The following is a 22,685-nucleotide window of genomic DNA, read 5'->3' as shown; positions in this document are numbered from 1 at the left end:
AAGGTGAGGATGTCAGCGTCCTTCGTGCAGTGTTATGTATGCATTTTCTACTCTATGTATGTACCGGTGAACGCCCCGCCCCCAAGCTCTGTCTCATGTTTATAAAGCAGCATGAGCTCGGCTACGGAGTGGGAGGAGGAAGTCAGTGTCCCGTCTATAGACACGCCCACTCATGAATATGCACAAGTAGGCCACAAATCAGCCTGTTTGTGTAGAGTTGCTCAGAAAGTGACTTTTCTGAGAAAAACAGGCGAGTTTGGGAAAATAAACCTCATATACTATGTTTTTGGGGTTCTTTGAACAAATGAAGATGGGTGAAAAATAGCATAACATGGGACCTTTAAAGTGATCTGCTTTCTTTTTTGTGCTTTGTAAAAAATCAACAAGATATTTCTCTTTTAAAGTTTACATCAAATCACAATCTTTGGCAAGATGATGCATTTAGTCCTTCATTTGGAAACTTGACTTTATTCAAAGAAAGGCAGGATGATTAAAACTGTGACTGTTAAATGTTAAATGAGTTGATAATAATTAGGCTGTGTGTAAAGTTGTTAATAAAGAGCCAAGGATTTACACTTTTGAAAAGCAGTTAGAGAAAGAAACACTCCTTATTGTGAAAAGTAAATGATATGTTTGTCGAAGCCTAATCTTCCAGACTGCTGGAACCAGTGCTGCTCTTTCCTCCATCCTTTTAATGACCTGAGCCTGTGGACAGAGAAGTGAGCGGTACCCCATCACTCATCAGCTACCTCCACCCCAGCATTCCTCTGTGCCTTATCTCCCAGTGCTGTAAACACAGAGCAAAAACCTTCAGTGGGGGGGGAGTCGTAGGGTCGGAGGTCACAGACTGTTTTTAAGCAGGTATGCCTCCTCTGGATGACATCACCGCTCGGGGGTGTTTGTGTCCCATGTAGAAGCTGATTAAAAACAGATTGGCAGTGTTTTATGTCTCCTTTTACTCACAGAGAGGAAACGCGCTGGTTTATAAAAAATAATGAAATACAAAAACAACATTTAGTTTTTCATTTCTCGTTGTTTTAAATTCATTAAAAGACCAAACACGTCACAAATGAAAGAATCCCCTCTGAGAATGGTAAGAAACTAACTTGTTATTGTTTTTGCATTTTTAACCTTAAACAGTAGAGCATACATGTTTTAAATTGTATTAATAAGCCATGCACTGTAACTAGGTGTATTATTAAAATTGTGCATCACATTTTTGTTCTCAATCTTGCTGCCACACTGTTTGTTTTGCGCAGTGGGGAGCAATAAAAACAGGATTATAAAGAGAACTTTTTCCTCTGGGGTAGAAATACATGACACATAAACTTTATATCAACTTTTTTAATACGTAATATGCCTTTGTATGTGGGCATCGCCATAATGGAGATTTCAGCCAATCAGCGTTCACATATCAATCATGGACAATACTCTTTGTATTTACGGTCCAGTAGAAAGTTTATGCAGAAACAGTTTGTCAATCTCACGTTTTAGTGCGTAGTTATGCATTATTCAGTTCCTCTGACGTTATGAAGTTATTCCAAATACGATCAGGAACGGATTTTAATGTTGTGTATACTAGGAAATGAGAAAATAGACTTTTAAAATGCTGGTGGGTGAAACGTTTGGATGCCACTATCAGCGATCTTACAACACATTAACACATGCCTTCCAGCTAAACAAGGAAAAACATCTTAAAATTGGCAATTCTTCACTACCATCAAAACCATTGGATGCTTTTAACCTCATAAAACCAGTTAGAAATACATGAATGGAGCACTTCCTTGAGTAATCACTACGTCACAGTTTGTCAAACATGTCAGACTTGATTCCGATACCAGTATTAGAATCAGAGCATCCCTGAAATACGGTAATTGTTTTTCACTAACTTTTACACACACTTTTTTTAAAGCTGCACGTTATATTGCCATTTTAAGTGAAACTGGTTCTTTAACAATGTTTACTTATTTTCTAACATCTGTGTCTAATGCAGTCAACCATAATGAACAAAAGAATAATAGTACAGTCACAGACATGGTCATGCTGAGAAAACCAATCAAATCAAACCAAACAAGGTGAGGCTATGAGGAGAGTGTTAATGCAAAAGTATCTTCATCTGATTTAAAGATGCAGAAAAACCTTTGAATACTTGTGTAGATATCACTAGACAAATAGTCTTTACAATGACGATCATCAACAAAACACTCTAACACGTTTCCTTTATCAAATATGAGCATGCTTCATCAAAATCAATGACTAATATGTTTCATTTCGCAGTGTTTCTGAAGTGATGTCATCATCCTAACATCTGCTGAGAGGCTTGAGTCAGAGCGAGACGTCTCTTCCAGCTGTTATCTCCTCCATAAACACACGCTCGCAGCGTGACTCAGAGGTTCGCACTGATTACGACACCTCCAGACACACCGAGACCCTCTAACTGCCTGCAGGCCGTGACCAAACTTTGTGTCAGCGCCGTGCAGAGACGTAGTTTGTGTCATTCACACGTCTTTGACGACAGGTTTTATATTCAGTGTTGGAACCAGACCGTGATCTCCTGAAGCCATGAACCAAACTTTGATATCCAGATGATTTAAAAACAGAGCATAGGACAGTAATTATTCACACCTGAATCAAAGCTGATAATAAAACATACTCACAGGTGTGCAAACAAGCAGCACAGCAGCCCTCCAGGCCTGGCTTTCACCACATTGCATCAAGTATGGGTTTAATTTGAACTCAACTCACATGTTTAAGACCTTGAGTTTTTAGAAGAAGTTACACTTTGAAACTCTGTGATCTTCATTATCTCCCAAACTCAAGTCAAAGAATGTGTTTCTGAAGCTGGAGATGAGTTTATTATGAACGATAAGTTAACTGACAAATACCAAGAACTGTTTGGTGTATGGTTGTGTGACACACGTTAAAATCACTGCAGTCACTAAAAGTAATAGACTTGCCTAAACCACATCAGCCTTTACCTTCTTGCTGTGAGCCAGTGATGCTGCCCACATTATAGAGTGTTCTCATCATGTATACTTTTACAGGAACCCAACAAGTGAATCATTTTCCACAACTAAACAATCAAGAAAAACCTCAAATTGGAACTTTTAACAACAGGATTATCATTTTTTTCTCCTGCATTTTCCTCATGCAGTTCATTGATGTGCTGTAAAGTTCACTGGTGGTGAGGGAATGACTTTTTAAAAATGAGATTAACAAATACATAAACGCCTGCCTCGCTTTGTGCCTTTGAATCAGAATCATTAAACATGAGATGCGATGTTGAACCAATTACATTTTTCAGTTACAATTACGTTTTCAATTATCCATGTTCAATTACAATTTCATTACGATTACAGTGACCAGCATACAATTACAAAATACAATTGTTTTTTTATTCTCAGAAAGTCAATTACAATTATGTTCTCAATTACTAATGTTTAATTACAATTAATCACAATTACTAAATCTGAAGTTAATAACCTAATAAAAGTTAAGTTGTGTTAGCTTTCTGTTAGCATCTCTTATGATAACAGGTCTTAAATCAGCTGTAAAATATGCAAAAAGAAAGCTAATAAAGCTGCTAAGTGGTAACAAAGCCTGTTAATATTAGATTGGGAGACTTGTATGTTTCTGGAGGATGTCAACTGAAATACTGATATTATTATAATAATGTGAGAGTTGCTAATAACTGTAAACTCCAGTCGTCGCCGTCGTCGCCGCGGCTTTGGGAACTGAAAGAACACGACTCGCCCAGCCAAACTCTTGGGGTACCTGGTATCCGACCTTCACAAGCCTCACCATTCTGCCTGCTCTGAGCATGAATCAGACCATGTTTAAATAGTAACGGTTGCTCAGACATATGATTGGACAATGACTGTTTGTGGGCGGGGTTTTGCGAAACGTCAAATGCAATTTAATCACGATTACGACCATCACAGATTTTTTACTGTCCATTGTGCCAAAAGATGGTCGTATCATGAGGTTTACCATTTGAGAGTGGCGTGGGAGCCGTGTCTCTTTTGGGACGCATCATCAGTAGTGTTCCTTTGATTCAGGAACACTACTGACGCCGTCATCAAAGGTGGCCAGCTACAGGGTGATCAAGCCTGAGTTTGTGTCCCATAACTGTTTCCCACTCTCTCCTATATGTGCAGCTTTGTCCACTTGTGAACTGAAGGTTCAAAGATTGACCAGTGAGACACACATGTATTCTATACATCAACATATATACAAAGTCAGGTGGTTGAAGTTATGAGTATCTATGAGAAAATCTTGCACTTATTTCACAGCATGTCACACTTTATAAGGCGTTATTCAAACCAAAGTGAGGTAGTCATTTTACGGTCTCACTGTGTGATAACTGAGATAGAAAAGACAAAAATTCTGAAATTTCTACAGAGAGAAAATACCTGAAATTATGCGGAAAATGAATATATTAGTGGGAAAATGACCACACGTCCCGTACACTCACACACACACATACACTACACTGCAGGACACACCGTTATCCATCCCTGTTAACACCATGTGTCTGAGTGCTTGGCACCAAACGTGTGTTTTCATCTGCTTTCTGCATCAACATCAAATGAGTTAATACCCCCCAAATCCTTCCAAAGCTCTGTGTGACCCAAAACACTGATAATGCCAGTAACTCTGTTGTTCCTGTTTACTCAGACAGCTTTATAGTCACTTTAACACAGATGATTTTCCACTATGACAAAAACCAGCAGTGATATCAGAAATCCTCTCTGTGGTAAAGAATGTAACAGTTCCAGTGTTTGAATATTACCCACGTACCTCATCAGGTTCTGTAGACCCTGTTTGCTGGAGTTTCTCCTCATCAAAGCGTTGGACATGTTGCCTTCTTTCCTCTACGTTCCTTTTCTTCTGTAAATCAAACAGCTGGCGATGAGATTGTTTCTCACTTCTCTCTTGGACTCTGAAGTGGAATCTGTGTGTCCTGCAGCTCCGAGGCTCAGATAACGTGTGTGTGTGTGTGTGTGTTCCTCTTATAAAGGCCTCCTCACACACCCACACACTGTCTTATTGTTGTGTATCTGACACACACACACACACACACACAGTTCTCTCCCCTGCAATGCTTGTTGGGAATGTCAGTGAGGCTCATGGGGACTCCCCTCCTCTCTCTCTCTCTCTCTCTCTCTCTCTCTCTCGCCCCCTCCTTCTCCCCCCTCTTTTTTGTCCTCCATGTGGTTTTCATTGAAGGGCTCACAGCAGCAGAGGCCCAACATCTTGCTGTTTCACCGTTGGTCCTCGCTGCCTTTTTCCCAGGTCATGTGCTCTTCCCTGAGGGGGAGTGAAAGGGGATACTGGATCTGGAGGGGGGGGGGAAATTTCACTACTAAACTCTACTCAGCCCCTCCCCAACATTTCCATCTCCCTCCATTTGGGAAAGCAACACATTGGCACAAAACGGTGTGATATAGAAGAGTGGTTCTCAAACTTTTTGGGCTCAAGTCCCCCCTTTGTACGACTACATTTTGCTTATAAAACAACAATAGAGCATAAAGATGGAATTAATGAGTGATAACACACATTTTAAACTATCAATTTTTGTAAATAAGTGGAAAGAAACAGTATTTAGTGCAGTGGTTGGCAACCTTTTTGGATCGTGACACCATTTTGTATCAAGAATTTCTGGTGACCCCTAAGACATTTTTTTTTCTCTTGAATTAGTTTTAAATAATACAAAATTTCAAAAATTGAAAAACACTGATTTAGTGGCTCCTGAATAGATTTGTTTATACAGTTTTTATAATTTATGGTTACCTCAAGACTGACACTGTTAATTTCCCTCTCTCTCTCTCTCTCAAGTACCCCCTGTAGTACCATCAAGTTCACCTAGAGGTACACGTACCCCCATTTGAGAAAGACTGATATAGAAGACTGTTCAAGGCTTTAGATAACCTGACGAACATAAATGAGACAAAAGTGCCTTTTTTCTTCAAAAAATAGCAGCAGTTACACAAACAAGTCCTTGTAACTCAGCTTCATGCGATCACATGAAAAGACGTGCACACACACCTAAGGCCAACATTTGATCTGCTTGGAGTTGTAAACAATCTGAGTTTGCTCTCTCGCTGTGGTCCTGATGTCAGCGAAAGTGATGCCATCCCTACAGGTATCACCTTATGAGGCAGCGATGGTGGTGCTCTGCCCTATTCAGGCAGCAAGGCAGGAACCACCTCGGAGAGGAACCACCAACAGCTCAAACTGGAACACACCGTCTGTTCAAGGCAATAGGGAGAAATGTGTGTGGGCTCATTTTCTTTGGTTTTGAAGGCTTCATCAACCAATAGCAATAACAAACATAAAATGTATGTTTTCTTTTTCACATGCTTTTTTAATGATAAATCAAAAATTTGTGTGGATCCTTTGTTGGTTTCAATTAAAAAAACAGCGTAATGGACTTCATAATTTAAAATAGGTTTAACTGTACAAAAGTTTATTTTGTTTTTCTGCTACTATTTGTAAAAAGTTGCAAATATGTAGCACATATGGTTGATTTGTTGTGAATTTTCACATTTTTGAACTTTAGAGGCTTGCTGTAGCGCCACCTTTAGGGTGATTGGCCTGTTTTTTGCAGCTGAGTCAGTCTGGCATGGAGGTGGACCTTTGGTGATTGTTTGCTAACGGGAAGTCGGATTTCCTCGGTAGAAGAAGGAGAACGTGCAGGATAACAATCAGTTCCTGGCAGCTTGGGCTTCCCGGTGCCTGATGGGGGAGGTGTTGTAATAAGGGTCATACATTTAGCAAAATGGGCCTCAGGCCAAGTGCCTTATGTTTTAGTTATCAATATATTGTCATCCAACATATGCAGGACTACAGTATTCACTGTTAATGACACAGATTATTAAGCGTAAATGCATTGTGTGTAAAACATGTTTCATTGGTGAAGCTAACACGTGCATACCTTTGTGTTGTTTTAGTTCCAGAGGTGTTCCCCAGGTATTTAAACACTTAAGAAAGGTTACAGGGTTTATAAGGGGAGATGATATATGGCAGTGGTCCTCAAACTTTTTAGGCTCACGTACCCCTTTCTCTAAATTTCCAACTGACTTTTTGCTCCAAATTCTGGAAAATAAAATAAAAAATTTTAAAAAAACTACAGAGCATAATGATAGAATATATGAGTGATAACACACATTTTAAAGAATCTAAGAATGTAAATAAGTAGAAAGAAACTGTTTTTAGAGATATAGAGATATTTGTATAGTTTCTTCTCATGTGGGACCAACACTGACTCTTGTATTTTATTTTCATGTTCTAATCATGTTTATTTCTATTGTCTTTTTTTTTTTTTTTTTTTTTTTGTATTTTGTTGTTGTTTATCTGTTCTTTCTATTATTCAATATATTGTGTGTTTTTTTGTCATTTTTGTGTTGTTGGTATTATTTAAATGATTCTCTCTCAGTGTGTGTGGTTGTTTCTTATGTTGTGTTGTATGTTTCTCTGATATTTTTGTGATCTTGTGTATTTCTTCTCTCATTTAGTGTGTCTTTTGTGTCGTTTTGTGTGTTGCTGGTAGGTATATTTCTTTCTTAGTGTGTGTGTGTGTGTCTGTTTGGTGTCCCTTTGTTGTTGTTTGTCTGTTCTTTTTATTATTCAGTATATTTTCTCTTATATTGTGTGTTTGTTGTCATTTGTGAATCGCTGGTAATAATTTGTATGATCATCATTTTCAACTAAAAATAAACATGATAAAACCCCATATTTTCAATGCTTTAATTTGTAATTTTCTACACTCTGTCTCTCAAGTACCCCCTGTAGGGCCGTTGCGTACCCCTAGCGGTACACGTACCCCCATTTGAACAACACAAATGTAAGGGAGATCATCTTTGAACTGTAGGACTGTGATGGGAGTTTGTGTCATGTGTTTGTCCATATTATGGTAATGTAGAAAATAGGGAAAGTGTCAATAGTTTTAGTTTAGTTTTAGGGAAACTAGAACCAGGGACCAGGTCTGCGAATTAGCTGTTAGCTATATGGCCTATGAATATGGCATCGGTTACTTGTAACAATGCTTCTTGTTCTGTCCCTATCAAATAAACATATATATATATACAGTATATATATATATAAGCCCATTTTGAATCTATAACAGGTGGATCGGTCCATGTGAGGACAGAAAATGACTGTATCTGAACGTTGCACACAGATCGCACAGTTTCACAAAGGCCTCATTCTCTTCCACGTCAACATAGCAATGTTACCATAGCAACGTCTAACAAACTGGCCTTACAGGAAGTGAATGTGTCACATGAAAAAATTGTCCTCAAGCTATAAAACAGAGCTTTAATTAATAACCAGCCATGACTGACGTAAAACCAGCACTTTTGGTTTGCATTAGAATTGAAATTGTATTTCAAATGGCTCTATTTATCTCACAAGACCATCTTTGAGTATTTGTTTGGGTAACTTGGAGTTAGGAAATGATCATCTGTAGTTTATGTTGTTGTTTTAACCAGATAATTCTAATTAAAAAACATACAAATATGATTTTGTAATGAATTGGATGAATCATTGGAGGACAGTCATTTTCTTTACCTTTAAACTGTAAACTGGATGTTTGCTCTATCTGTTAAACAGGGAATCATCAGTTTACTTTTTGCTTTGCTTTCAGGTCAGTCCTGAATGTTATCTGGTGTTGCCAGGTATGGTGACCAACAACAGGCAGTCTATCAGTGCCATGCACGTTGTACCTTTAAGACAGGACTTTCTTGTCCGAATCAAGGCCTGAAATATTGATCCGAGTTCTGGATCTCAGACGATTTGATTTATTTATTTATTTTATTTTAGGAGATGTGGACTGGTTTTACAGGTAAATGAACCAACACTAACCTATAAACAGGGGTGAACTGGGACCTGGTATTTTCTGTCCAGGCCAGTCACATTATATTACATTATCAGCGACACCATAGAAGCCGTTATTAAGTCAGTGATTCTCAACATGTGGCTCTTTATAACTAAACTATAATTATTATTCCCCCAGAAAACCTAAAGAGAAAACCTTTTAACCCTTTTTACCTTTTTCCTTCTGACATTTTGCAACTTCCTTTGTCCCATTTTTTTTCCTATTTTTTGTCAATTTTTGCAAGTTTTTTTTGACACTTTTATCAAATTTTTCAACCTATCTTTAGTTTTTTGGCAACTTTTCATCTCAATAAGCTAACTTTTGCCTAATAAATACCACTTGTTTCCCTTTTTTCCTACATTTTGTTCCACGTTTTTGCCCTTTTTTTTTTACTATTGTTTGCCACATTTTTCCCATTTAAACTACCCTGTACCATTACATGCCACCTGCTTCCTCTTTATTTTCCCATTTTTTTGCCACTCTTGATGACTTTTGGCCCATTTTTAATCACTTTTCACTCTTTTCTTGCCACATTTTTGCCACTTTTGGACCATTTTTGGCCACCTGTTAATATGTCTAAAAAAAAACATAAAATAAAAAAAATCAATAAGCCAGAAATAAAGTGCAACATTTTGCAAAATGTAACATGAACCTTAAAAACAAAACATTTAAACATTGGAAGTACAAGGATGGGAATATTATGACAGCAGAACCTGGAACAAGACTGCAAATTGTTGCAACTATTTATTTATTTTTAATCTTATTTTAGTTCTCTTCTTAGGTCGTGTTGTGTTAGTGCACATGTGGCAATATCAATTTTCAGTATGTGGAGTTCCTGTTAGTCCTGCACAACTATAATGAATTGCTCAGAAATCTACATGTGTCCTCTTCTCAAAACACCAGTAATATGTTACACATTTGCAGCCGTAAAATGTCCCATTTCTATATTTTTTGGTTTATATGGGTTAATACACCAGTAAGAGTTTATATGCATGTTTATATCCTCAAAATTACCATGGAATTTTGGCTTTTACGCGGACCCCTCATCATCACGTCTCTGCAGAAGAAGACCCTCCGCTGCACCTCAGCACTTTAACAACTCACTAATTTCATAATTTAAATACACTATTTCTACCTTTGTTTTTCTGTTTGCATGTCGTTTGCTTTGTATTTAATAAAATGGTTTCTCTAACAGTGGGTTAAATCTACACATTTATACTGTATATAATGCACATGCAGGATGGTGTGTAACAATAATCAGTAAAATTAGCTGTAAACACATTTTTTAGAACTAAATATAAGGTTATGCTGTGAACAGAAAGAAAGGAAGACGAGCCAGATAATTCTAAACTTTAGAATATAATACAATCATAACTTTTAATCATAAATATGACTCTTCTCAAAACAACAAACTTTGATATCTTTGTCACACAATATCTAAGCTTCCAGTGAATAATTTACAAAAAAAAAAAAAAAAAAAAAATTCACTGATGGTGACATTGAGATCTCAATGTCACCATCAGTGAACTTTTTTTTTTTTTATTTGTAAATTATTCACTGGATGCTTCTCTGGTGGCATGTGCAGTGGTTGTTGTTATTATTAACATTACTGCAGCTCTGCACATCATTGTTGTCCTGTTAAAGTATTTTTATACAAAGACTTAAAAACAATCTGAAATTAGTGATGACTCAAGTAAATCACCTTTATTATGCATTATAACAATCTGTTCCTTAAGTCTCTAAATTATTGAAACAATTAAAAACATCTCCTAAAAAATAAAATTACAGAAAATTAAATAATCATTTAATATACATTTCAATAAATAAGTGCATCCCATGTTGACTCTGAGCTTTATTCTGTCTGTTGTCTGTAGAAGTGATGAGTCTAGACCAGATGATGGAAACTAGGATCAGCTCATGGTTTAATGTCCAGGGAGGGGCGTGTCCACTCTGCGTGGACTTAAAGAAGAAGAAATAAAAGAAGAGTTAGATAATGTCATGTTCATCAAAAGGAAAACTGAAAGTGATGGAGATAAATATGCTCAGATGGACACAGACACACACACAAAGTTTAAACAAACACACAAATTAAAAGCATCTATTTACACTCACAGTATATTAATGTACACAAAGACTAGCTCCACAAAATCAGAACGACATTTATTGATCCAGAAATTAAACTGATCTTACCTTTATAGGCTCAGTTTCCTCCTTTGTTTTCAAATCCATTTGAACCTCCATTCATGGTGATTTTTATTGTCAGAGAGTCTTTCATTTTTAATAAATCCACCGTTATTTGGTCTGTTTAAAATCTCTCTTTCTCACTCACTTGGTTCTCTCTGTTCCTTGTGTCGATTTCATCAAAACAAAGCGGCATCTTTAATTTTTCCGTTACGTGTGAGTAAAATTACCGCAATGTACCGACACTGGCTGTAAAGAGTAACTTATCTTTCATAAACTGCTGGAATTTCCCCGATAGAGCAAATATGAGCAGAGTTAGTCATTTAAATTAACGTGATGCGTTCAGGGGCCCTGGGAAACCCAGTCCGTGAAAAGAGCACGTGTCTGGGTAAATCTTGGTTTATCATTACCCAACGCAACAGAAAATATGAAATTAACAGAATGTACTGTCAACAACAAACCCAGAGTCGCTTAATGGTGACGTAACGCCATACGTGTGTCATAAATTAACGTGATGATGTATTTCTCTGTGGGAACCGCTGCTGTGAGCTTGGAACGGCCCCAGTTGCCAGTGTGAGTACACCCTAAGGCCACTGGTGGGAGGAGGAGGAGGAAACAAGGACAGAGAAGATGATATGAGGACATCTGGTGGATGGAAGGAGAATGAATTACATTACAGTGATGTTATGAGGTTGCTGAAGCAGGAAAATGAGATGAGACACACTGACAACACCTGATATGGTTTAACACCACCTAATATCCTTGTATGACCTAATCTTTTAGGCTCAAAGGTTAGATTTAGACTGACATACTATCAATAGAACATCTCAAATGGTGAAGGAGAGCCGTATTAATGAATCAGAGTCATTAGGCGTGAATCTAGGACTTTGATGATGGAAGGGAGGAGTCATGGTTTTTGAAACAGTCTTGATGAAGTCACATGATGGGAATATAACCCAGGCCTCTCCTTGGCATTCCCTGTGTGGCTGTAAGGATAAAGTTAGCATCTTTGGAAACCTTAGAGGCTGTGACACCTTGGGGCCCCATGAGGCAGACTGGAAGCAGACCTCAAAGAGCCATAAAAGGACTGTCAGATCATCTGGGAATATATGAGGGGGGGCGGGGCTTATTCAAAACCATTAAACCTGGGTGTTGTATCAAAAATGGGACCTTATTATGTCATCTCAATCCACTTAAAGTCCTCATGTATAGAGCAGATTACTGTCTTCCCTCTCAGCAGAGAAACTCAGTGAAATCTACTCGACTAGTAAAATTTCCCAGGTTTCCAGGGTGTTCTTGTCTTATGCCGAATCACCTGTCTGGGGACAAAACGCCAGGCTGTCACATGGAGGAAGTCCAAGTACCCAAGAGAACCCAAGAACTGGAAGAATGCAGCGTTCTTCTTTTCCTGCTGCAGCAGCTGTAGTCCTGAAGAATGCAGCTTTATCTGAAACAGTGAACGCAGTGATTCACGGTGGAGGGAGAATGGAGCAAAAGACAATTTTAAAGGAAGACGCCATTGAAACATTCCGTTTTCTGCACAATAACATGGATTATCCCTATCTTTGATACATGGATTATGTAAATAGATCCAATGGGTCTCTTGCGTGCACTGCGCCCCTGTTTGTGTTTCACTTACACTTGTTACTTGCTCTGATCTGGTGTTGACATTAACAGATGTTTGTTAATAAATTTGGTGCTTACCACTAAAACAAAAGTAAATATGTCATTTCTTAAAAAAAAAAAAAAAAAAAAAAAAGGTTTTCACTGTTTGGTCGGACTCGGACGAGAAAATGCGACACGGTTATTTATTTACTCGCCGTACATGTGACTGTTTACTGCAAGACCTGTACACATGCCTCTGCGTACATCTGTGGAACCAAACAGTAGTTTAGTCCACTGTGCTTGTCTTCTTTCAGTCTCCAAGCCGTCTTCTTCTCATTCTTATTTATTTCCGACAGAGTAGACTCTGCTCCAAGCCGTCGAACACATGCACCAGCGTTATTTGACGTCACCATGAGCATCATCAGACGTCACATCTGCAGAACAAAATGTATCACGAGAACTGTTCAAGGCAATAGGGAGAAATGTGTGGGATCATTCTCTGGTTGTGAGCGCTTCATCAACCTTTAGCATTAAAAGACTTATTTATCATTGTTACGCAGACTTTTTTCAAAAACGTAGATCATTGGTTGACATTATGCACTGTGGTATAATATGTTTGTATCTCCTGGGGATGGAATGTGGGTTTCACTCTAATGTTGTGAACCCATCCTTGATAAAAGTCTGTTTTTCCTATGACGTGTAAAAAATAATAAATGAATCAAAGACTCCTCACTTGGTCCCCACTCTTTCTGCTGGCCTGGCTGCATCTGCGGGCCCGGGGCAGTCCCTGGGTTTGCAGTGGCGGTTTTTGCACATATACTGGTATACGATGCACTGACACGCCTTGGGATGTGGGATAAAACTCATACTGGGCTTAACTTTAGACACATTAATCCCAAATACCTACTTTTGGTATTATCACTCACTCCTTCCCTTTGTCCACAGCCACCACCATTTTAGCTAAGCTTCACACTTGTCACTATACTGGTTTGATTACACAACATAATAAGCACAATATGTTCAACTTCACATCTCACCATCACTGTAAAATAATCTATTCTTCCCCACCCTTTCTATTTCCTACCTTGAGTCTCTCCTCCCTGCTCCCTTTCCCCTCCCCCTCCCCCTCCACCTAGGTGTAACACTGCTCTCCCTTTTTATATCCTCCCTATAATAAAATATTTCTTATCCTTCCTTAGGGAGGGCTGGTGATGGTCACAATTAAGCAATAAAATAAACTAATTTATTTCATTGCATTAACAAAACATGCATTGCTGTCTCATAATGATTGCACTTCTTGTAGTGTTGACCTGTGACAGCATGTGGAGACAAGTGGAAGAAAAAAATAAATAAAAGCAAAGCACTTTCTAAAAAAAACTAAATTTTCACTATAATTAGAAGGTAAGACAATAAGGAAGGCTGGCAGTAACTTGAAATGGTGAGAAATGTTGAGGTTTCCGCATGAAACACCCAATTTCTCCTAATTTATGCAATTGTTTCAATTTTAAAAGATTTCATAGAAAATCCACCATTTGTTTTTACACATATAGAATATAGATAACATTCCACTGACCACACACCACATCAGCAACACTAAAAAACATTTGTCACAATGTTTCAGTGAAAATAAAAATTTAAAGATGTTTAACTACAGTATACAAAATAATAACTTGAGAATTCCCTCTTTCACAAAACAAGGTGCATAATCTGTGTTTAAAAAGTAGCTAATTTATTCACAATGTCTGAGCAAGAAAATGGCTTCGTTTATAAAGAGACGTTGAAGAAAAGACAAAACTTGTACTGTTTTCACAGATGATTTTATTGTATGTTCTTGTGGTGATTCATGAGGTGTGAAAACCATTACCTGACCACGATGTATGTGTTTCAAGACTTCTGTGTGTGTGTGTGTGTGTGTGTGTGTAATTCTCCACACCCCTCCCCCTCCCTCCAGACTACAGAAAAAAAAACAAAACCACCTTAAAACCAATGTTTACCCGAGACACTTCATTGACCTGCATGTTCAGTGATGCTTCGTCCTGTACACATAAGACATGGCGAGTTCATGTAAACGGAAGAGAAAACTGCAGCGAGACGTTTAGGAAGTCTCAAACATCTTCTTCCTGTCGGCCTTGTCTTCAATGTTCTTACGCCAGTCGCCCACGGCTTCTGTCGGCTGCACAGGAGGAGACGAAGTATGTTATGAGTTGACAGAAAAAATACGCAAAGCAACAGTAAAAATGCACATATTGACTTCAGAAACACATAACAAGACAGTAAATATACACAAGAATAACAGAGAAATACAAAAAATTACTACAAAAATGGACAAAATTACTTAAAATAACCACAAATCGACACAAAAAAATATGAAACAACAACAAAAATACACATATTGACTGAAAAATATACCAAATGACTCCAAAAAACAACTGAGAAAATACACAAAATGATTCATGACACACAAAACAAAGTTACATTAAAATAACAAAAAAATAAAATACAATTATGACCATTATTTTACCAGAAGAACCACATTAATGATCTATTTTACAAGTGTGTCCTTGCACAAAACAATACAATATATATGAAAATACAAAAAACAACAAAAATACCAAATTACTCAAAAAAAATGTACACACAAAACAAAAACAGACAAAGCTACAATTAAAAAAATGTACAAAAATACATCAAAAACACACATCTTTTGTTCTTTTGTGTAGTAATTTTCATATTGGTCATTATTCTAAATGCTGATATGAATGTTGATAATCTGGTCCTCAGATCAGAAAACAGCATGTTTTGTGCCTCCCGCTGTGATTAAAGCTGCCCATCCCTTCTTAGAGCTTGGGTCCTCGATCCCTCCCTATAATAAAGTTCCGTATGTCCACACTCACCTCCTCCTTCACCTCCTTCTTCACCTGCTTCAGGTTGGACCTCAGGTCCATGGTCACCTTGTGTTTGGAGCCCAGCAGAGCCGCCAGCATGGAGTCAGCAGACATACGCACTTTCTTCAGGGCGGGTTTCTTCACTCCCTTAATATCCACCACTTTGATTTTCAGGTCTTCAATCTGCAGAGGAGAGAAACTGTTCCTTATCCGTCTCACAGGCTCAGAGACTCCTCTGCACAGGAGAATAGGACGCGTCGTACCTCTTTGTCGGCTTTCTGCACTTTGGCTTCAACGTCGTACCTCTCCTCATCAATCCTATCAATGGCTGCGTGAAGCTTTTTGCACATTTCCTGTCAACAACAAAGACATTGGGTAAACAGTCAATAATAATCCCAAACCAGGGTTCTCACCGGGAATTTTTCACAGCGTAGGGGGGACTGTGTGGTGTGCAAGCGAGCGCCACTGGCTCTGAAAATGTTGAAATGTATGACTTCGGTATAGGTCGTCCACTAATAAATACACTGTATAGTCAAGAAATAACAACTGATTCAAAAGTGATTCCAAGACGTGCTTTTCAAATATAAATGAAGTATTACCCGCAGTAATATTGGAACTGTTATGGATACGCCAAAAAATAAAAAAGAGAGTAAAAATGCCTGGAGGTCACTTTTGTGTTCAAGTCTGCAACAACTATTACAACAGTACTGATTAAAAAAGGAAAAAAAAAATACAGAATAGTCCACCTACGCTACTGAAAACGTACCGTAGGGGGCGACATCACTCTGTAGGGGAGCAAATCTACAACATCGGGGGCCCCTACACTCCACAGTGCTAGCGAGAACTCTAACACTTCAATGAAATACTGGTACTAAGACCCTCTCTCAGCAGCAAATGGCTGATTCTTTAACTGAAAAAGAACTTTATTGACTGCTTTCTGAGACTGAACGTGTCAAAGTGATCGAATGGGACACTATTTAGTTGTTACAGCACTAATGACATATTTTGCATCTCTGCGGTCCTACGTTCCTGACTCTTTTAAACATGCAGGAAAATGATCGGCTCTACAATTTGTCGGCCGAGAATGGCAAATTGGAATGTTTTGTGTGTTGCAGCCATGAAGCAGGTGACAAGGACCCAAAATACATTTTTGTTTGAGAATGGTAGAGCAAACTTTAGATGATGAAAAAATAACATTAAGCATGTGAGATGACTGCAAAAAAATGAGTAAAATTTACTCTAAAATAGACTAAGTAGTACATCATTTTTAATCGAAAGTGTGTGACGGAAAGGAACTTACAGTTTTTTATTTATCCCCAATTTTTCATTGTTTTCTTTGTTTATTCTCTTCTGTTTTGGTCTGTTTTGTGATAAATTATAATATGCAGTGTACTTTTAATGACAGCTGTCTGTGAAAATGACATTTTGTTTGTTAATTAATGCAATAAAGTTGCTGCTATGAGTTCCTTATGCAACAGTAGAATATGACCTGCTTGTGATGCTGTAGGATGTGACATCATCCTTAAGACTATCCCTATATTATCTAACTGTTAAAAACAAATGCATGTTAAATAAGCTTTAATGGATGATTTTGTTGTAATGTGTACATTTAGTTTATTAACTTTAGAAGAAACAGGTGTAATCATTATCCTAGATATTATCTAATACCAAAGTATAGTGGAAATCATTTTGTAGAAGGATTGGTATTTTATGTAAAACCTTTACTGACCTTTTCACGGCGATGCAACATTTAGAAGAAAAAAATATATAAAAGTAGATTTTTTGTTTGTTTCTCATTTCATACATTTAATATTTAATCTTGGATTTGTATTAAAAGTAGTAATTAAAAGCAAATAAACAGGTTAACTATTAGCTGTAGAAGTTCTAAACGTTGTTTTATCAGGTTGGTTGAACACGATAGGCAATAGTTTATTGTTACAGGGACTCTTTCCTTTAGAAACCCATGATCTCCTCACCATGAGGGCATTCTGGTCTCCACTCAGGTCTGGACCGCTACAATGCTCAGCCATGTACGCTTCCTTGGCCGCAGCGGCTTCTTTCCTCTCCGTCTCCATCCAGCCCGCAGCGATCTGCAGGATCAGACTCTGAAGGGACCAACAGAAAGGAATGAAGTGAGAGGAATATTTATGGAGCTGCTAAAGTTTCACATAAAACTGTGTTTCAAGTGTTATAGTTCCAGAAAAATAAATGTTGTCTTCTTTTTAACATACTATTGAGCTGAGGTTTCGTTTATTTAGATAAGGTTTTTCAGGAAAAAGTTTTGATAAACTTTTCCAGAAAAAACTTGTCTGAACAAATTAAACCTCAACTTAACATGTCTTCTAAACACAAAAATGCATGTGAAAATAACTAATTTAATCTTTTCTGTCAGGTATTTTTGAAATCGTGATGCACTTTAGCACTCTTAGCATTAATATTAAACATCCTGGTTATATTTGGAGGTTTACTTTTGCTCTGGCAGCGTTTGGGAACGAAAGAGCTATTTCTAAAATAAGATATACTGTATGTAGGGGTGGGACGATACGCTGAGGTCACGATTCGATATTCATCAAGTCAGAAATGTCTTTGGAGTCATTTCTATAAATGTTTAGCCTAAAATCAGCGTTCAGATTTAATGTGAACCAGTTGGAGTTACGTGAATGAAGCACTGTCACTATATCACTGTTTGTCAAACATGTCAACCTCCACAAGTGTGCATTTAATGTGATTTTTATTGCATCTGTAGCGTCTAAATCACACCTCATTTATACTTGTGAAGGTTACACATAAAAGTATTTTAGTTGAGCTGTTTTTGTTATTTTGGTTGAGAATCCATTTAACTTTTACACATCAGCTCTTGGTTCGGACTAAATGATATTCATCATCAAAGTCCGTCTTACCTTCAAATGATGCCTGCGGCTGGAGGTCAGCTTCTTCCTGTAATGAGTGATTGGGTAAAATGAGTCATTGTCCTTTGAACCCTCTCAATATTCATTAAGTATGGGTGTCAAATTCACTCTTAGTCTGTTTACATGGATGTTTGTGTGTCATGTGCACAGAGACAATAAGGCAGGGGTGAACTGGCTATCTATACCGAGCATCGTTCCGGTTGGTTGATCCGGTTCACTATGTTTTTTTATTTTTTTATACGAGTGAGTGGTGGAGGCAGATATGGTAACAGGTGGCCAAAAATGGTCCAAAAATGGAAAAAAAAAACATGGCAAGAAAAGAGTGAAAAGTGACTAAAATGGGCCAAAAACAGTCAAGAGTGGCCAAAAATGGGCAAAAAAAGAGGAACCAAGTGGTACGTAATGGAAAAGGGTTGCTTAAATGGTCAAAATGTGGCAAATGGTAGTGAAAAAGGGCAAACTGTAGAGGAAAAATGAAACAAGTGGTATTTATTGGAAAAAAGTTAGCTTATTTGGATGAAAAGTGGCCAGAAAAATTCAAGTAAGGACAACAATTAGATAAAAATGTCAAATAGAACTAGCAAAAATGGGAAAAAGGGATATTTATTGGCAAAAGGAAGCTAAAGTCTAAACTTTTTCAAAAGGGGCAAAAATAGGACAAAGGAAGTTTCAAAATGAAAATAGGTAAAAAGGGGTTAAAAAGTTTCCCCTTTTTAAGGTTTTCTGGGGTAAAAATACCAGGGCCAGTCCACTCCTGCAATAAGCTGTGGTGATTTCATGACTTACTCAGACATTTTGGAGGTTTTTGCTCTTCACGCCCTGTAACACACATACACACACACACACACACACACAGGCCTGTGAGAGGGAGTGAAAAGCGGCTGCGTTCTGATGGAGTTGACAGCATCAGGTTCTCTGAGATCAGCATGTTTTGCGGGGCCGATGGAGATTGATGAACACAAGTATTTGTGCGGTAACGCGATCCCAGACCACAGCTGAAGTCAGGGGGGGCGACAACGTCAACTGAACTAAACTGGGATTCTCCAGCTCGAGTGTCGACTCTATGAGGTTTTTATGGCCCGATCAAGTCAAGAGGCAAAATGTTTCAAATTTCACAGCAGTATTTTACTGAATTAGACACATCTCTATGACTAACGTCATAGTTAGAGTTAGAGGTTGAAGTATCTTTAAATATCCAGATGTTATTTCAGTAAAGTGCCTCCATTAACGCAATTAATGGTTAAACTCTTCAAATCCCATCAGATTGGTAGATGCAATTCATGTTCCAATTAAAATGTTTGGATTAATCAGATATTCAATTAACATTTAAGTCATTATTGACAGTATGACATGAGTCCAGTTGATGAAGGTTTAGCATCACTTTCTAACACAAGGCTACAAACAGTTGTAAAACACAAATGAATAGGTGTCATAAATGCCACTCTGTCAGGAAAAGGTCAAACGTCTAGTGGATACACATAGAAAGTGTGTGGAGGCTGTCAGGATGGGTCAGAGGTGAAGAAGATTCCTGATTTTAATGTTTTAGAAGCCGTGCAGAGGGTATGGAGACTCATTTAAAGATGCTGATCTCAAAAAACTAGTTCAGAGCAAATCAGAGACAGAGAAGAAAATAAGGAAAATGTCTCACCTATTGAGAGGAGGAGGATGAGGACAAGACTCACTTGGTGGGAGAAAGGGAGACACTGCCAAAGCCACACACAGTGAAAAGTGAAATAGGTATATATGGAAGGTTGTGATGCCTCAGCAAAATGCTCAGATCCTCTTTATGGAAATGGATTCCCAGTTAGACCAATAAGCCTGCGAGCTCCTGAAATACACCCGGCCCAGCCCTGCTCCGCTAACCGCCCTCCCAGTGAGGATATGACCCGACGGCACTGGTGGACGGAGATAAACTGGAAAAGACACCGGTCGCTCTTTAACTGCTTTATGTTGTGGTTTAAGCTGAGATGATTGGAGCCTGAAACATGTCAGCTGTTTGGAAATAACACAAGTTATTCCTGCAAATTATCCAGGAATAACTTGGGAGGCTGTTTTCTTCATCTGTTCACCTGTCGTTTCAATGAATGTAAAAGTACGTTTCATGTTACAAAAAAGGTTCAATCTTTAGAAAATTTGATAAAAACTACAAGTGTGCATTTCAGTTTAGCATTGTAATAATCTGGACATCTCAAAGCAATACATGTCATGATAGGTCTACACCAAGACTAACTCGAGATGTTTTTTTTTTTTTTTTTTTTTTAAAGAAACCTTGAATTCTACATAAAGAAATGCAAAAAAACGAGGAGGGTCAGGCCGGCGGTGGGGTGTTTCTGATGGGCTACAAAACCGCCTTAGTGGGGGTTACGGTACCTTTTCACCAACCAATCAGAAAGAGTTTGAAAAAACGTCATTACTACTCAACTTCCAGCTCGATTACTGCTTCAGCATAGGTCAAAATATGACCCTAACCCTGTTACAATATCTTATTTTGAAATACCATCAGGACCCAAAGTGAAGAAGAAGGGGGTGTTTCTGCCTTTGAAGGGGGTGTACCTGCTTACAAACCAAAACATTCCTTTTTGCTGCTGGTCGGATGATATTGAAAGAAACACTAGAAAAACTAACAAAATAAAAGCAAAACAATGTGACAGGAGCTGAAACACGTGATTAAACTAATCGGAACAACAAAAAAACAGAGAGATCAAAAAGATGAATAAAGAAAATAGTGGAAAAAGTTTAGTTTTTAAAAAAAAATGATTTAAAGAGTTGATTTGGAAACAAAAAAACAGAAAAAAAGAAAAGTTTAAAGCCTGCAGTCACCATATTGCATTTCACATAAATGTCAGATATTTTCTGAAAATTTCACCAAAATCCATCCATTAGTTTTTGATTATATAAATAAATAAACACCACCAAATAGACATATATATATATATATAAATATATATAAATGATAATGCAAAAAAAAGGTAAGAAATAAAAGCAAAAGGTTTTTTTTTAAAAGAGCTCCCCAAAAAAATGGAATAAGTTGAAAATAAAATTAAAAAAAGTTTTAACAGTTCTAAAAATGTCTTGAAAAGTTTTGTTAAAAAAGTTCTGATGAAAAGTTTGAAAAAAGTACAGAAATGATTTGATTTGAAAAGAGAAAATTTTAAATAGGTTGAGATATGTATGAAGTGCGCCTAATGTTTTGGTGAAAAGAAAAGAGGATTTCAAAAGGAAAAATGCCTCCTCAGCATTTTCAGTAATTGGATAATAATCCCAGAGACATTGGAAAACTTTCTATTTTAATACCAACAGGGATCAATGTGCATGAGGATGTTTTAAGGGTCATGTGTTATAGTTAATAAAGTCATTAAAGATTAATAATAACTGTTCAGGACTGTTATCCTATTCAAGTTTAGTGCACGTGTGTGATTGTGTTTTTACTCTTTAAAGAGTAACTAAAACTCAAAACCACTGTTTTTCTGCTGAAAACAAATATTTTTTTTTAATATAAAGTAGTGCTGCTGATTGATCCTGGTCCAACTCTTTACATATTAGTCAAAGTATTTAAATATGTCATATTTAGTTGTAAAATGTAAGAGTGGCTGCCCTCTATGGGTTGAAACCAGGATATTACAATCAACATTTGCCATTGGCTGAGAATCCAATCCAATTTATTTATAGAGCACATTTAACAACAAACAAGGTTTGACCAAAGTGTTCCACAATAAAACATAAAACCCAGATGTACAACAATGTAAAATACCAGTATTTAAAGGGTCCATGTTAAACTAAATCAACTTTTCTGTGCTTTAAACATCATAAAGTGTTTTTAGTGTTTTTTTCACTGATTCCCTCAATCATTAGTTAGAGGGTGATTTGCTCCTTTCTTACTGCAGGTTGAGCCCAAACACCTCGCTCCAATTTGATGACGCGTTCCCACTTTGATGATGAATTTGACGCGGCGCTGAGCTGGAGAAGCCCCGCCTCCAGGAAGCTCTGGAGGTGGGGCACCCCCACGCTCTGTCTCGTGTTTATAAAGCAGCATGAGCTCGGCTACGGAGTGGGTGGGAGGAGGGAGGGCCGTCCTCTGGCCCTACGTCACCGTGGGGGAGGAGGAAGTCAGTGTCCTGTCTAAAGACACGCCCACTCATGAATATGCACAAGTAGGCCGTAAATCAGCCTGTTTGTGTGGAGTTGCTCAGAAAGTGACTTTTCAGAGGCTAAAACTGTAGAAAATAA

The 22,685-nt window shown here is 37.7% G+C and overlaps 2 protein-coding genes across 2 annotated transcripts in view; both read right to left on the bottom strand.

The window, feature by feature from the left end:
* Positions 1–5,129, bottom strand: part of lsp1a (lymphocyte specific protein 1 a) — a 40,990-nt gene extending 35,861 nt beyond the window's left edge. The window contains exon 1 of the mRNA XM_028449358.1: positions 4,801–5,129. Within this exon, the coding sequence (XP_028305159.1) occupies positions 4,801–4,859 (59 nt within the window). The 5' untranslated portion in view covers positions 4,860–5,129. The remainder of the gene's footprint in view (positions 1–4,800) is intronic.
* A 9,456-nt stretch (positions 5,130–14,585) lies between these two features.
* On the bottom strand, positions 14,586–20,224 carry LOC114464801 (troponin I, fast skeletal muscle-like). The gene is made up of 7 exons (XM_028449365.1): positions 20,107–20,224; positions 19,245–19,277; positions 18,450–18,486; positions 17,526–17,654; positions 15,813–15,902; positions 15,559–15,732; positions 14,586–14,837 (listed from the first exon to the last, which is right to left on the bottom strand). The coding sequence occupies exons 2-7, from the start codon at positions 19,250–19,252 to the stop codon at positions 14,760–14,762; spliced, it is 516 nt and encodes a 171-aa protein (XP_028305166.1). The 5' UTR covers positions 19,253–19,277; positions 20,107–20,224; the 3' UTR covers positions 14,586–14,759.
* Between the last annotated feature and the right edge of the window lie 2,461 nt (positions 20,225–22,685).

Source organism: Gouania willdenowi, chromosome 6 (genome assembly GCF_900634775.1).
Source record: "Gouania willdenowi chromosome 6, fGouWil2.1, whole genome shotgun sequence".
Taxonomy (NCBI): Eukaryota; Metazoa; Chordata; class Actinopteri; order Blenniiformes; family Gobiesocidae; genus Gouania; species Gouania willdenowi.
Note: the sequence above shows the minus strand (reverse complement) of the source record. Positions and strands in the feature narration are given on the sequence as shown.

Excerpts from the sequence above, each read along its gene's own strand:
- LOC114464801 (XM_028449365.1), bottom strand. Across the intron at positions 15,903-17,525 it reads GAGACCAGAATGCCCTCATG|GAAATGTGCAAAAAGCTTCA; the intron begins GTGAGGAGATCA and ends TGTTGTTGACAG. Across the intron at positions 15,733-15,812 it reads TGCAGAAAGCCGACAAAGAG|ATTGAAGACCTGAAAATCAA; the intron begins GTACGACGCGTC and ends TCTCCTCTGCAG.